This window comes from Pollachius pollachius (assembly GCF_949987615.1).
Source record: "Pollachius pollachius genome assembly, chromosome: 13".
Lineage (NCBI taxonomy): Eukaryota > Metazoa > Chordata > Actinopteri > Gadiformes > Gadidae > Pollachius > Pollachius pollachius.
This window is the reverse complement of record NC_136946.1, coordinates 6905391-6921850: the sequence shown is the minus strand read 5'-3', so window position 1 is coordinate 6921850 and position 16460 is coordinate 6905391. Positions and strand designations below refer to the sequence as shown.

The window sequence follows — 16460 nt, the reverse complement described above, 5'->3', positions numbered from 1 at the left end:
CTGCTAAAGCCAGTGCATGTCCGGGCCAGTTTGAAGTTTGCTAGAGAGCATTTGGATGATCCAGAACAGGATTGGGAGAATGTCATATGGTCAGATGAAACCAAAATAGAACTTTTTGGTAAAAACTCAACTCGTCGTGTTTGGAGGAGAAAGAATGCTGAGTTGCATCCAAAGAACACCATACCTACAGTGAAGCATGGGGGTGGAAACATCATGCTTTGGGGCTGTTTTTCTGCCAAGGGACCAGGACGTCTGATACGTGTGACGGAAAGAATGAATGGGGCCATGTATCGTGAGATTTTGAGTGAAAACCTCCTTCCATCAGCAAGGGCACTGAAGATGAAACGTGGCTGGGTCTTTCAGCATGACAATGACCCCAAACACACCGCCTGGGCAACGAAGGAGTGGCTTCGTAAGAAGCATTTCAAGGTCCTGGAGTGGCCTAGCCAGTCTCCAGATCTCAACCCCATAGAAAATCTTTGGAGGGAGTTGAAAGTCTGTGTTGCCCAGCGAAGGCCCAAAAACATCACTGCTCTAGAGGAGATCTGCATGGAGGAATGGGCCAAAATACCAGCAGCAGTGTGTGAAAACCTTGTAAAGACTTACAGAAAACGTTTGACCTCTGTCATTGCCAACAAAGGGAATGTAACAATGTATTGAGATGACCTTTTGTTATTGACCAAATACTTATTTTCCACCATAATTTGCAAATAAATTCTTTAAAAATCAGACAATGTGATTTTCTAGATTTTTTTTTTCATTTTGTCTCTCATAGCTGAGGTATACCTATGATGAAAATTACAGGCCTCTCTCATCTTTTTAAGTGGGAGAACTTACACAATTGGTGGCTGACTAAATACTTTTTTGCCCCACTGTATATATATATGGTGAGGGAACACAGGTGAAGGTGGTTGCACTGATGAGGTGGGAGTGGCAGGCAGGTGATCCGGAAAAGTACTGGCAGGGCTGGCAATGGGATGGAAAGCCAGGAGCGGATTATGACAGTACAGAGCTGGCAGTAGGACGGAAAGCCAGGAGCGGATCGCGACGGAACCCCCCCCCCCCCCCGCCAAGGGACGGCCCCGGACGTCCCAGCCCGAGCTGGGAGGGTGGACGGGGCCCAGAGGAGGGCCAAAATTCCTCAGAGGCCGCAGAGTCCATGTCCTCCGCAGCGGAAGAGGAAGATGAAGAGGAAGAGGCAGCCACATCGATGCCACCCCTAACCAGAGGATCAGAAGGTCCATCAGCAGATGGACCCGCAGAAGGCGGAAGTGAGGACGGGGCAGGCTGACCAGGATGCAGACGGTGAAAGTCCGAAATGAGCCGAGGGTCCACAATGAACCCAGCCGGCACCCAGGAGCGCTCCTCTAGACCGTACCCCTCCCAATCCACAAGATACTGCATCCCACGTCCACGGCGGCAAGAGCTAAGAAGGCGCCTGACAGCGTACACAGGACCGCCATCAACGAGCTGAGGAGGTGGCATGGGAAGAACCAGAGGACTCTCTTGGACTGGCTTGATCCTGGAGACATGGAACGTCGGGTGAATCCTCATGGAACGGGGAAGCCGAAGACGTACCGCCTCTGGGTTGATGATGCGAGCGATGGGAAAGGGTCCAACAAACCTGGGAGCCAGCTTGCAGTTCCCCACCTTTAGGCGCAGGTCACGGGTGGAGAGCCAGACCTTCTGGCCAATCTGGTGGGCAGGAGCAGTCGTGCGGTGCTTGTTGGTGGCGGCAGCGTAGCGATCAACCGACTTGAGGAGAGCAGTACGTGCCCGGTCCCAGGTACGCCGGCAACGGTGAACGAAGGCTTGTGCCGATGGGCAGGCAGCCTCCCTCTCTTGGTTGGCAAATAATGGGGGCTGATACCCATAGGCGCACTGGAAGGGTGAACGTCCAGTGGAAAGGCAGGTGAGGGTGTTGTGGGCATATTCTACCCAGATCAGTTGTTCAGACCAGGAAGCAGGGTTGTGGTTGATCAAGCAGCGAAGAGTGGTCTCCAGGTCCTGGTTCATTCTCTCAGTCTGCCCATTGGACTGGGGGTGGAATCCAGAAGACAGTCTGACGGAGGCCCCAACTAGGCTGCAAAACTCCTTCCAGAACATAAATGTGAACTGGGACCCCCGGTCAGAGACAATGTCAGTGGGCAGTCCATGGAGACGAAAGATGTTCTGGAGAACCAGTTCAGCTGTCTCTTTGGCAAAGGGAAGCATGGAAAGGGGAATGAAGTGGACCATCTTGCTAAAACGGTCGACAACCGTGAGGATGACAGTGTGGCCTTTGGATGTAGGTAGGCCAGTTACAAAGTCCAGGGAGATGTGAGACCATGGGCGATGGGGAACAGGCAATGGGTGCAGGAAGCCGGCTGGTGGACGGCAAGAGGTCTTGTTCTGGTTGGACACAGGACAGGCGTTGACATAGCCTCGGACATCCTCCTCCAGTGATGACCACCAGAAACGCTGCTGCAGGAAGTCGGGTCCGCTGAATGCGGAAAGTGCATCTGGTTTAATGTTACGAGACCCGGGTCGATAGGACAGTGTGAAGTTGAACCTGTCAAAGAACAGTGACCAGCGGGCCTGTCTGGAATTCAGTCTCTTGGCAGATCGAATATATTCCAGGTTGCGATGATCAGTCCACACAATGAATGGCACCTTGGCTCCCTCTAGCCAGTGGCGCCACTCCTCCAAGGCCAGTTTCACAGCCAGAAGCTCCCTGTTACCAACATCATAGTTCCTCTCCGTGGGAGTTAGGCGGCGAGAGAAAAAGGCGCAGGGGTGGATCTTCTGGTCGACGGAGGAGCTCTGAGACAGAACCGCCCCCACCCCCACGCCGGATGCGTTCACCTCCACAATGAACTGACGCTCAGGTTCGGGGATCTGAAGGGTGGGGGCAGTGGAGAAGCGAGTCTTGAGGGTGTCGAAGGCGCCTTGTGCTTCGCCAGTCCAGCAGTCCAGTCTTGGATGAGGTGGGGGCCAAGAGGGGAGAGGCAATTGAGCTGAAACCTCTGATGAAACGCCGGTAGAAATTGGCAAACCCCAGGAAACGCTGCAGTTGCTTGTGTGTCCCCGGGACTGGCCAGGAGGTCACTGCTGAGACCTTAGCTGATTCCATCAGAAAGCAGTCTTTGGCAATGATGTATCCCAGGAAGGAGACTGAGGGTTCATGAAATTCACATTTCTCTGCCTTGACATACAGGGAACTGTCCAGGAGGCGGCAGAGGACAGATCTGACGTGAGCAGCATGCTCATCCTGGTTACGAGAAAAAATCAGGTTATCATCCAGGGAAACGAAGAAAAACTTGTTCAGCATATCCCGGAGCAGGTCATTGATCAAAGTTTGGAAGACAGCCGGGGCGTTGGTCAAACCAAAGGGCATCACCAGATATTCATAATGTCCTGTTGGTGTGTTGAAGGCCGTCTTCCACTCATCTCCCTCCCGGATGCGGACCAGATAAGCGAGCCTGGATGCGCAGGTCGAGACGGGTGGCGAGCTCCATTAGACCCTCCAGTGTAGACAGCAGTTCATAAGCTACGAGTTCATCCTTAATGTACCCAGCCAGCCCTCAAATAAGGACATCACAAAGAGCAGCCGGGTCCCAGTCACACATAGGGGCCTTGGTTCGGAAGTCTATGGCATAGTCCATGACTGAGCGGCTCCCCTGGACCAGATCCAACAACTCTCGTCCAGCTTCGGCCCCCAGAGGTCCAGTACCAAAGACCCTCCTGAGCATGTTGGCAAAGGACTGGAAAGAGAGGCAGGCATGGGTCCCCCTCTGCCACTCAGCTGTGCCCCAAAGACGTACTCGCCCAGTGAGATGGTTAATAGTATAAGCCACCCTAGCTTCGTCTGAGGAAAAGGTGAGCGGCTGCAGGGAGAAGATGATGGAGCAGTTGCAGAGAAAGGCGTTACAGGTGACAGGATCACCATCATAACGCTCAGGTGCTCCCACATTAGGCTCTCGGATGGAAGGGAGAGGTGCACTGACTCCTGCTGAGGCGGCCGTAGTAGCAGCAACTACTGAGTTAACATGTCCTCCATCCGAGATATCCGGTCGTCAATCTGAGCTGGGTCCATTTCTGGCCAGATTGTACGGTAATGGGGCGTGAGGTTGGACCCAAGAACAGCACAGACCGAGACCAGCGTTGGAACAATTCAACAGTTTTATTGTCCAAAACGGGAATCCAAGCTTACTGGAGACAGACAAGGGGCGAGCAGGCAGAGGGGTCAGGGACAGAAGGCTGTTCAGGTTAACAGGGCAGGAACGACAAGGACGGGTTAGGGACAAGCAGGGTCGAAGCCAAGGAAGCAATTCGGGAAAAAGTACTAGAGAGCTTTGCATGCTGCTAAGACAATCTGGCAGAGACTGAGTGGAAGGAGTGGGTTTAAATAAGGTGAGGGAATAGAGGTGAAGGTGGTTGCACTGATGGGATGGGAGTTGCAGGCAGTTGATCCGGAAACGTACTGGCAGGGCTGGCAATGGGATGGAAAGCCAGGAGCGGATTATGACAGAACAGAGCTGGCAGTACGACGGAAAGCAAGGAGCGGATCGTGACACTATCGTCATCACTGCAAAATGTACTTTTGACTGAGGCGACGAGGCCTGATTTGAATGAACGATTTGTAGCACAAACCAATACTGAAACCGGGTTCTGTTACTATAACCAATCCCGCTTTACCATGGGCACAAGGTTAAGAGTGTTCCTGGATTAGAACGGGTCCACTGCACACTCATCACAACGCACCACCAGGGTCCGTCATCATGGACCTTATTCACGTGGCGGCCATCACTCCCCCAGTGGCCCTCAGTCCCCCAGTCCCCTGGTGGAGGCCCCGGGGCTGAGCAACAGGTTGGAGGCACCAGGGGTCCCCAGGGCTGTCCACAGTGAAGGGATCCTGAAGTCACCTTAAAGCTGCTAGGTACGATTTAACAGCTATTATTCAAGTGAGGCATTTGTTAAAAATGGTATAGCCATCCATTAGCCATGAGTGAGTGAAATGCTCTGTGAGACATGACACACTTCTTAATGGAAGTGAAACGTATGGAGGCAGGGGGCCGATAAGGAGGGGGCTTTTTGGGCGACTTAGTTCAGCCAATCAAGTAGGTGACCCATACAAGGAGTTTGTCTCAGAATTTTGGGTGCAAGGAAGAAATATGACAGTAATTAGAAACGGTAACAAGCATCAATCCGCTCAACCATCCAGGCCTGCAACTGCTCTACAAAACCTGTACAAAGCATTCATTCTGCAGAGATGAGTAATCGCGAGTGTGGGTGTAGCAAAAACATGCAGACTGTTTACCTGATATTATGGAAAACAAAACATATTTTTGGATCTGGAATATGTGTAGCTGGAAGGAATGTGAGTCAGAAAGAGAAACCCTTAAACTACCAACAGTTAAGGACTGTAGCAGATTCCTTCCAGTCAATCTTTAAAGGGTTCATTATGACCAACCACAGTCGTTCATAAAACACAATAGGGGAACAAACCCATTTATTTATTCTTTCACTGTTAGTTACCCTTTCTATGAAAGCGTTTTCATAATTATTTTCAGTATGTGTGATGGGAGAAGCAAACACTGGCACACAGACCCACCTCCATCGTTCAGGAGACAAGACGTCAGCTCTGTTGAACTTGGGAAAGGTAAATCGAGATCACTTTTGTCCATGATTCCAAGAAGGTGACCATTCAGTAGCAGAATCGTTGACTAACCGATTTCTCAGAGAAGGAGGAACGTTGTGTTGTAGAATAATTTTGACTGAAAGTTAGTGGAGTAATGATAAAAAGGGTTAATAGCAGAAGTCGATAAAATCATGCTTCTAATCTCTTCCTCTTGCTGCTCAACAAAGTCCATGTATAAGGTATGTATATCAAGGAAAATAATCTAAGTTCCCCAAAGAGTTTTTCCATCTTGTTCATTTGGTTTTGACATTTCTTCTATTTGTCTAAATCAACATACATTCAGGGTCTTATCCTCAAAGTGTAAGAATATGTTTCTGAATGGGTGAAGAGTAGTAGTTGTAAAGCACTGTGGGTGACCACAGATTAGAGTGCTATGGAAGCACAGTCTATTTATCTTTTATATTCATTAACATCTATATGTCTATTCTTCTAGCATGCGCTCACTGGCTCTCTTCCTGACTTTTGCGGTCTTCGGCCTCGCTTCCCCTCACCTCAACGACCAATGGGAAGCATGGAAGGCCGAGTTCCAGAAGGTGAACACCGATGAGGTACGACTTCCGGTGCATGCATGCACGCACACACACACACACACACACACACACACACACACACACACACACACACACACACACACACACACACACACACACACCCACACTTACACACGTTCACATACACACACACCACTACACCCTTACTCACATCAACACCCACACTTACACACGTTAACAGACACACACACACACACACACTCACCCCTACACCCTAACTCACACACACACACACACACACACACACACACACACACACACACACACACACACACACGGTCTGCTCTGGTCTCCTCCAGGCGGAGGCGGTGTACAGAAGGGCCGTGTGGGACAACAAGTGGAGGCTGGTGAGGAGGCACAACCTGGAGGCCGAGGCCGGGAACTCCACCTTCACCCTGGGCCTCAACCAGCTGGCAGACATGGTGGGTCCTCCAGCGCCTTCCTGTGGCTCTCGTCCAGCTAGGTGCTGCTAATTGCAAAACAATGTTGATCTGGATCAGACCAGTTCCCTTGACAGCCCTTACTCAAAGCACCCATTGAGTCCCGGTTGTAATCTCCCGATACATATCTGGTTAGGATTAAATTTGATATATTATACCAAATATACCATCACAACGGATTGTAACAGCTAATCACATATTATACCACACCTGGTGGCATAATATGTCACCTTTAATCCAGAATAAGTTTCATGGTCGAGGACTAATTCAGGCCAAATGTGTAAAAACAACAAAAGATAAAGAACCAGAAACAACTATGCTGTAATGTGGTGTACCAAGAATTATATGATTTAATTTTGGAAATGAATCAGCATAGAATAACATTCTGTTATTGTTAGTCAGATTTAAAATCATGCCGAAAAGTGTGTTTTGTCTAATCTGTAGCTGATCATCTGAACGAAGCACAGCGAATGGATACAAGTCACCACATTTGAATTAGGTCCATCCTTCACGTTTTGTTTCTGTTTGAACTCAAGACCGCAGACGAAGTGAACGCAAAGCTCAACCGTCTCAAGGAGGAAGACCCCGCCAGCTTCGACAGCTGGACCTCCACACGATGGGACAAGGGGGTGGAGAAGGTCCCAGAGAGTGTGGACTGGAGGCAGTACGGCCTGGTGTCTCCTGTCCAAAACCAGGTGAGTGAGGAGGACAGAAGGAGAGAGAGGGAGACGCCAGCGGTCCATGAGCAGCTGATCAAGGGCGTGGTCAATGTACATCTGCCTGATGTACTAACATGCACACACACACACAACCACTCACACATTAACACCCACACTTGCATTACACACCTTTACACACACAGCATCACACACCCTCTCCTACACACACACGCACACACACACATACACACACACACACACACAATCAAACATATACCTGTAATCCCCAGGGGCAATGTGGCTCCTGCTGGGCCTTCAGCGCCGTGGGGGCCCTGGAGGGCCAGATGGCGAGGAAGACCGGGTTCCTGGAGCCCCTCAGCCCCCAGAACCTGCTGGACTGCAGCTACGAGAACCACGGCTGTAACGGCGGCTGGGTCTTCAAGGCCTTCGAGTATGTCATCGATAACGAAGGCATCGACTCCTGGAGATACTACCCCTACGAAGAGAAGGTGCCCTCGGTTTTCCTTTTCCTAGAGTTCATTTACTACGACTTAGAACACAAGGTTCTGCTATTTTGCTCTTCTTGAAAGCACCCTGCTGTACCGACAGGTGCGGGTGTGATTAGCCGTTCCAAGCCGTTTCAAGCTCTGCCTTGCCCAGTGCTTTAGTGACATCACAAGGGGGGGTGTCCACCTAGATATATGATTGATAGAAGAGACAATCCGTTGCTACAGTCCACTGGACAGGCTGGTAGGCTGATGTATCCAGCACACATCTTGGTGGACTCTCCGACTTGTGAGAGTGTCACCAAGTGCCACCAAGTCACAGGGGAGGTCAGATTTTGATTGGCTCGTCATGGCTAATCGCACTCACACCTGGTGGTAAAATAAGAGCCCAGTACAAAACATGAAGAGGTTAATTGCTGACGTTATTGACTCCAAACCATGCCCACAATGTACTGAGAGACAGACAGACAGACAGATAGATCAGATGGACAGACGGACCATAGACAGACATAGTTGCATACATATTATACATGAAAAACATACATAGTGTATAGACAAACAGACAGACAGACAGCATGACAGCATGACAGCATGCAGCCAACAGCCAGACATGCCTGTACACGATTCAACCTAGTTGTGTGCGCCTTTCTTCTGTTTCTAATTATTTCACTGCACTTCAAAAGGTCAGAGATTGCCGGTATTCGTCCAGAGGGAGAGCTGGCTACTGCGTGTCTTTTGCCTCTGTCCCGAGCGGCAATGAAATGGCCCTGCAAGCTGCCGTGGCGAAGGTGGGGCCTGTCTCGGTCGCCATCAACTCTGATTTGCCGTCGTTCCAAAGCTACAAAGAAGGTTTGGTGAACACACACACACTGACATGCATGACAAACAATCAGATCGCTAGGAAAACACGGTACAGTAAATCAGATCACTGGAAGATATACAGCAGAAATCTAAATAAGTGAGAATGTAGGTGGTTTTAACATAGAGAGACGTTATTTTTATTGAGAAAGTGTTTCATGCACCTGTGATTGACAGGCAAGATGGATTGCCCAAACCAATAATAGAAGAGATGCCCTGATTGGTCAGAAATCAGCAGGGATATAGCAGGGATATAGTACAGTATATATACAGTATAAATTGGCTCATGTGGTGGCAGGGGCTGTAAACTTAAAACAGATATTCTCACAGTGCGTGTCACTCACTAACAGCTGTCAGATGGCTCTTCCGTCAAATATAACAGTTATTTTTTTGTTTGTATTTTCTGACATTATTCACTGTTCTTTAATTTAGCATCAGAAAGGTTCCCTTTAATAGAGGGAAGTTGAAATCCAGTACATGCACTTCTACTTGTTAAAAGCAAAATGCCACTTTTTCGTAGGTGTGTACGATCCGCCAGACTGCAGTACTGAGACACCAACCATGCTGTACTGGTGGTGGGCTATGGCACAGACCAAGGACAAGATTACTGGATTGCGAAAAACAGGTGAAGACCACTCCTGTACCCTGTCTGTGTGGAGGCTGTTTGTGTATGTGCTTGAAGCATCAGATAGACATTAAAAAGACAAACAAAGGAGACGCAGCTGAACACAGCAGATCCTGGTCTGACGTTCCTACTATAGTAATTAGTAGGAGCTATAGATAGTAGTTAAATACTACAACTACTATTGGGTACCAATGACAGAGGACCGGAGCTTAGTTTGATAGAATACGGGAACAATATCCGAAATATGCCAATATGAATATCATTAAATCACTTAAATAAACAAAATACTCCCAGTGGAACATTTTAGTACAAATGCGTGACATTGGAGACGAAACAAAGTGTCATTTAAGGCAAATAAAACTATTTTAACCATTTAGCAAATGCTTTGAATAGCCTTGTTTCCAGTGGCATCATAAATTTGTCTATTCAGCACAGAATTACAAAGACCAAACAGATAACACACATTAAAAGTTGCACACAAACTAACAATGATAAAGTATACAACTTTATCATTGGATATTGTGGTGTTTTTTTTTCTCCACATTTCAACATTTCTCCACTCTTCCTTTCAGCTGGGGATCTAGGTGGGGAGAGCAAGGGTATATCCGCATGGCCAGGAACAAGAATCTCTGTGGGATAGCGCGCTGTCCGTTCTACCCTATAGTGGGTAACTGATCGGGGTCCCCTTGTGGTCGTTTCAGCATCCAACAGCCTCACAAAGAAATGTTATGCTGAATACAATAAAAGATTTTGATTGTTTTTACTCTTGTGTCTCCTCATTAGTACATGCTTCTTCTGGGTTATTTTATTTTAGTTTAATTGTTATAATCCTGCATTGCAGTTAGAACTAGAATATTAAATAGATGATTACAAAGAGAATTAAATTAGCATACATTATGATAAAAATGAAACAAATGAAACGTATATGTTGCAATGAAATGTCTATGTTCTACCAGAAAAACTAGTTTCTATTTCCTTTCTAGTGTCAAATAAACCTCCTTTTTCTAGCGATCGCTTCTTTTCCATATCTTCATTCACGTGATTAAGGGTACATCTATCGTCATCACTGCGAAATGTACTTTTGACTGAGGCGACGAGGCCTGATTTGAATGAACGATTTGTAGCACAAACCAATACTGAAACCGGGTTCTGTTACTATAACCAATCCCGCTTTACCATGGGCACAAGGTTAAGAGTGTTCCTGGATTAGAACGGGTCCCCTGCACACTCATCACAACGCACCACCAGGGTCCGTCATCATGGACCTTATTCACGTGGCGGCCATCACTCCCCCAGTGGCCCTCAGTCCCCCAGTCCCCTGGTGGAGGCCCCGGGGCTGGGCAACAGGTTGGAGGCACCAGGGGGCCCCAGGGCTGTCCACAGTGAAGGGATCCTGATGTCACCTTAAAGCTGCTAGGTACGATTTAACAGCTATTATGTAAGTGGGTCATTTGTTAAAAATGGTATAGCCATCCATTAGCCATGAGTGAGCGAAATGCTCTGTGAGAGTATGTATCTAGTATCTAGTGTCCTATATATGTATCTAGGAATAGGTATCCGCACCAATTTAGATTTCAAACCACTCCAGGCTCATTTCTGACCAATCAGGACAACTCTTATACGGCTGGTTCGGGAAATCCAACTTGCTTTTCAATCACAGGTCTGTGAAATGACACACTTCTTTATGGAAGAAAAACGTATGTATGCAGGGAGCCAATAAGGAGGGGACTTTTTTGACGATGTAGTTCAACCGATCAAGTAGGTGACCCATGCAAAAAGTTTGAGTATTTTGGGTGCAATGAAGAAATATGACGGTAAATAGAAAATGATAACAAGCATCAATCCGCTCAACCATTTAGGCTTACAACTGCTCTACAAACCCTGTGCAAAGCAGCCTTCCTGCAGAGATGAGGAATCGCTGAGTGTGGGTGTAGCAAAAACATGCAAATTGTTACCTGATACTACCGATAACAAAACATATTTTTGGAGCTGGATTATGTGTAGCTGGAAGGAATGTGAGTCAGAAAGAGAAACCCTTAAACTACCAACAGTTAAGGACTGTAGTGGATTCATTCCAGTCAATCTTTAAAGGGTTCATTATGCCCAACCACAGTCGTTCATGAACCACAATGGAGGAACTAACCCCATTGATTATTCTTACACTTTTAGTTCCCCTTTCTATGAAAGCGTTTTCATCATTTCTTTTCAGTATATATGATGGGAGAAGCAAACACAGGCACACAGACCCACTTCCATCGTTGAGAAGACAAGACGGCAGCTCTGTTGGACTTGAGAAAGGTAAATTGAGATCAATTTTTTCCATCATTCCTAAATGGAGACCATTCAGTAGCAGAATTGTTGACTAACACCGATTTCTCAGAGAAGGAGGAACGTTGTGTTCTGGAATCATTTTGATTGAAAGTTAGTAGAGTAATGATAAAAAGTATTAATAGCAGAAGTCAATCACATCATGCTTCTAATCTCTTCCTATTGCTGCTCAACAAAGTACATGTATAAGGTATGTATATCAAGGAAAATAATCCAAGTTCCCTAGAGAGATTTTCCATCTTGTTCATTTGGTTTTGACATTTCTTCTATTTGTCTAAATCAACATACATTCAGGGTCTTATCCTCAAAGTGTAAGAATATGTTTCTGAATGGGTGAAGAGTAGTAGTTGTAAAGCACTGTGGGTGACCACAGATTAGAGTGCTATGGAAGCACAGTCTATTTATCTTTTGTATTCATTAACATCTATATGTCTATTCTTCTAGCATGCGCTCACTGGCTCTCTTCCTGACTTTTGCGGTCTTCGGCCTCGCTTCCCCTCACCTCAACGACCAATGGGAAGCATGGAAGGCCGAGTTCCAGAAGGTGTACACCAATGAGGTACGACCCCCCGTGCGTGCATGCACACACACACACACACACACACACACACACACACACACACACACGTTCACTCAAACACACACCCCTACACCCTTCCTCACATAAACACCTACACACACACACACACACACACACACACACACACACACGGTCTGCTCTGGTCTCCTCCAGGCGGAGGCGGTGTACAGAAGGGCCGTGTGGGACAACAAGTGGAGGCTGGTGAGGAGGCACAACCTGGAGGCCGAGGCCGGGAACTCCACCTTCACCCTGGGCCTGAACCAGCTGGCAGACATGGTGGGTCCTCCAGCGCCTCCCTGTAGCTCTCGTCCAGCTAAGTGCTGCTAATTGCAAAACAATGTTGATCTGGATCAGACCGGTTCCCTTGACAGCCCTTACTCAAACCACCCATTGAGTCCCGGTTGTAATCTCCCGATACATATCTGATTAGGATTAAATTTGATATATTATACCAAATAAATCACATATTATACCACACCTGGTGGTTTAATATATACACCTGGTGGCATAATATGTCACCATTAATCCAGAATAAGGTTCATGATCGAGGACTAATTCAGGCCAAATGTGTAAAAAACAATGGGTTGTATAAAGAATAATATAATTTAATTAGGAAATGAATTAGCATAGAAAATAGAATAAGATTATGACCGTCAGTCCGATTTAAAATCAGGCCAGAAAAGTGTGTTTTATCTAATCTGTAGCTGATTATCTGAACGAAGCACAGCGAATGGATACAAGTCACCACATTTGAATTAGGTCCATCCTTCACGTTTTGTTTCTGTGTGAACTCAAGACCGCAGACGAAGTGAACGCAAAGCTCAACCGTCTCAAGGAGGAAGACCCCGCCAGCTTCGACAGCTGGACCTCCACACGATGGGACAAGGGGGTGGAGAAGGTCCCAGAGAGTGTGGACTGGAGGCAGTACGGCCTGGTGTCTCCTGTCCAAAACCAGGTGAGTGAGGAGGACAGAAGGAGAGAGAGGGAGACGCCAGCGATCCATGAGCAGCTGATCAAGGGCGTGGTCAATGTACATCTGCCTGATGTACTAACATGCACACACACACACAACCACTCACACATTAACACCCACACTTGCATTACACACACTAAGACACACACCATCATCAAACACCCTCACATACACACATATACACACACACCCATACACCCTTACTCAAATAAACACCCACATATGCATTACACTACTTCACACACACACAGCATCACACACCCTCAAATACACACACAAACACAGACACACACACACATAGCATCACACACCCTCACATACACACACACATATTCACATCAACTCACACAAACATAAACACCCACACTTGTGTTACACTACCTCACACACACACAGCATCACACACCCTCTCGCTTACACACACACACACACACACACACACACACACACACACACACACACAAACATATTCACATTCATATGTGAAATTCCCAGGGGCAATGTGGCTCCTGCTGGGCCTTCAGCGCCGTGGGGGCCCTGGAGGGCCAGATGGCGAGGAAGACCGGGTTCCTGGAGCCCCTCAGCCCCCAGAACCTGCTGGACTGCAGCTACAAGAACCACGGCTGTAATGGCGGCTGGATGTCCACGGCCTTCCAGTACGTCATCGATAACGACGGCATCGACTCCTGGAGATACTACCCCTACGAAGAGAAGGTGCCCTCAGTTTTCCTTTTCCTAGAGTTCATTTACTACGACTTAGAACACAAGGTTCTGCTATTTTGCTCTTCTTGAAAGCACCCTGCTGTACCGACAGGTGCGGGTGTGATTAGCCGTTCCAAGCCGTTTCAAGCTCTGCCTTGCCCAGTGCTTTAGTGACATCACAAGGGGGGGTGTCCACCTAGATATATGATTGATAGAAGAGACAATCCGTTGCTACAGTCCACTGGACAGGCTGGTAGGCTGATGTATCCAGCACACATCTTGGTGGACTCTCCGACTTGTGAGAGTGTCACCAAGTGCCACCAAGTCACAGGGGAGGTCAGATTTTGATTGGCTCGTCATGGCTAATCGCACTCACACCTGGTGGTAAAATAAGAGCCCAGTACAAAACATGAAGAGGTTAATTGCTAACGTTATTGACTCCAAACCATGCCCACAATGTACTGAGAGACAGACATACATACAGATAGATCAGATGGACAGACGGACCATACACAGACATAGTTGCACACATATTAAACATGAAAAACATACATGCTGTACAGACAGACAGACAGACAGCATGACAGCATGCAGCCAACAGCCAGACATGCCTGTACACGATTCAACCTAGTTGTGTGCGCCTTTCTTCTGTTTCTAATTATTTCGCTGCACTTCAAAAGGTCAGAGATTGCCGGTATTCGACCAGAGGAAGAGCTGGCTACTGCGTGTCTTTTGCCACTGTCCCGAGAGGCAATGAAATGGCCCTGCAAGCTGCCGTGGCCGAGGTGGGGCCTGTCTCGGTCGCCATCAACGCTGGTTTGCAGTCGTTCCAAAGCTACAAAGAAGGTTAGGTGAACACACACACACTGACATGCAAGACAACCAATCAGATCGCTAGGAAAACACGGTACAGCATATCAGATCACTGAAAGATGTACAGCAGAAATCTAAATAAGTGAGAATGTAGGTGGTTTTAACATAGAGAGACGTTATTTTTATTGAGAAAGTGTTTCACGCACCTGTGATTGACAGGCAAGATGGACTGCCCAAACCAATAATAGAAGAGATGCCCTGATTGGTCAGAAATTAGCAGGGATATAGTACAGTATATATACAATATAAATTGGCTCTTGTGGTGGCAGGGGCTGTCAACTTAAAACAGATGTTCTCACAGCATGTCACTCACTAACAGCTGACCAACGGCTCTTCCGTCAAATATAACAGGTTTTTTTTTGTTCGTATGTTCTGACATTATTCACTGTTATTTAATTTAGAATCAGAAAAGTTCTCTTTACTAGAGGGAAGTATCAAATCAAGTTCATGCACTTCTACTCTTTGCTACTTTTTCGCAGGTGTGTACGATCCGCCAGACTGCAGTACTGAGATCAACCATGCTGTACTGGTGGTGGGCTATGGCACAGACCAAGGACAAGATTACTGGATTGTGAAAAACAGGTGAAGACCACTCCCGTATCCTGTCTGTGTGAAGGCTGTTTGCTTATGTGCTTGGAGCATCGGATAGACATTAAAAAGACAAACCAAGGAGATGCAGCTGAACACAGCAAGATCCTGGTCTGACGTTGGAGGAATTAGTAGGATCCATATATATTAGTTAAATACCACTGCTATTGGGCACCAATGACAGAGGATCGGAGCCTTGTCGCGTTGTCCTGCCTACTACGGTGAGGGTTTCGTATAATTTAGTTAATTAATTAAGGACGCCACCAGAGGGCGCCCCCGACACATTTGCCGCCCTCGGCGATTATTTATTTTTTCTTCCTCCATGGCCCCCTGACGCCGTCTGGGCCCCGGCGCAGTTCACCGGTGGCAGCGTCGATATTTACGCCACTTAGTGGAACATTTTAGTACAAATGGGTGACTTTGGAGATGAAACAATGTGTCATTTAAGGCAAATACAACTATTTTAACCATTTAGCAAATGCTATGAATATACTTGTTTCCAGTGTAATCATATATATTTTGTATTCAGCACTGAATTACAACGACCAAACAGATACCACCCATTAAAAGTGGCACGCAAGCTAACAATGATAAAGTAAAAAACGTTATCATTGGATATTGCGTTTGTTTTTTTGCTTTTCTCGACATTTCAACATTTCTCCACTCTTCCTTTCAGCTGGGGATCTAGGTGGGGAGAGCAAGGGTATATCCGCATGGCCAGGAACAAGAATCTCTGTGGGATAGCGGGCTTTCCCATCTACCCTATAGTGGGTAACTGATCGGGGTCCCCTTGTGGTCGTTCCAGCATCCAACAGCCTCACAAAGAAATGTTATGCTGAATACAATAAAAGGTTTTGATTGTTTTTACTCTTCTGTGTCTCCTCATTAGTACATGCTTCTTCTGGGTTATTTTATTTTATTTTAATATTATAATCCTGCATTGCAGTTAGAACTAGAATATTAAAGAGATGATTACAAAGCTAATTAAATTAGCATACATTATGATATAAATGAAACAAATGAAACGTATATGTTGCAATGAAATGTTTATGTTCTACCAGAAAAACTAGTTTCTATTTCGTTTCTAGTGTCAAATA

The 16460-nt window shown here is 46.9% G+C and overlaps 1 protein-coding gene and 1 pseudogene across 2 annotated transcripts; both read left to right on the top strand.

The window, feature by feature from the left end:
* The first annotated feature begins 6114 nt into the window (after nt 1-6114).
* LOC307084580 (cathepsin K-like) lies at nt 6115-9994 on the top strand (annotated as a pseudogene). Its single transcript has 7 exons — nt 6115-6228; nt 6531-6653; nt 7208-7366; nt 7621-7839; nt 8520-8685; nt 9215-9319; nt 9892-9994. The product of its transcript is annotated as a cathepsin K-like (transcript).
* Nucleotides 9995-11535: 1541 nt separating this feature from the next.
* On the top strand, nt 11536-16226 carry LOC307085381 (cathepsin K-like). The gene is made up of 8 exons (XM_079750161.1): nt 11536-11617; nt 12092-12206; nt 12381-12503; nt 13024-13182; nt 13696-13914; nt 14583-14748; nt 15255-15357; nt 16040-16226. The coding sequence occupies exons 2-8, from the start codon at nt 12093-12095 to the stop codon at nt 16140-16142; spliced, it is 987 nt and encodes a 328-aa protein (XP_079606287.1). The 5' UTR covers nt 11536-11617; nt 12092; the 3' UTR covers nt 16143-16226.
* The last annotated feature ends 234 nt before the right edge of the window (nt 16227-16460 follow it).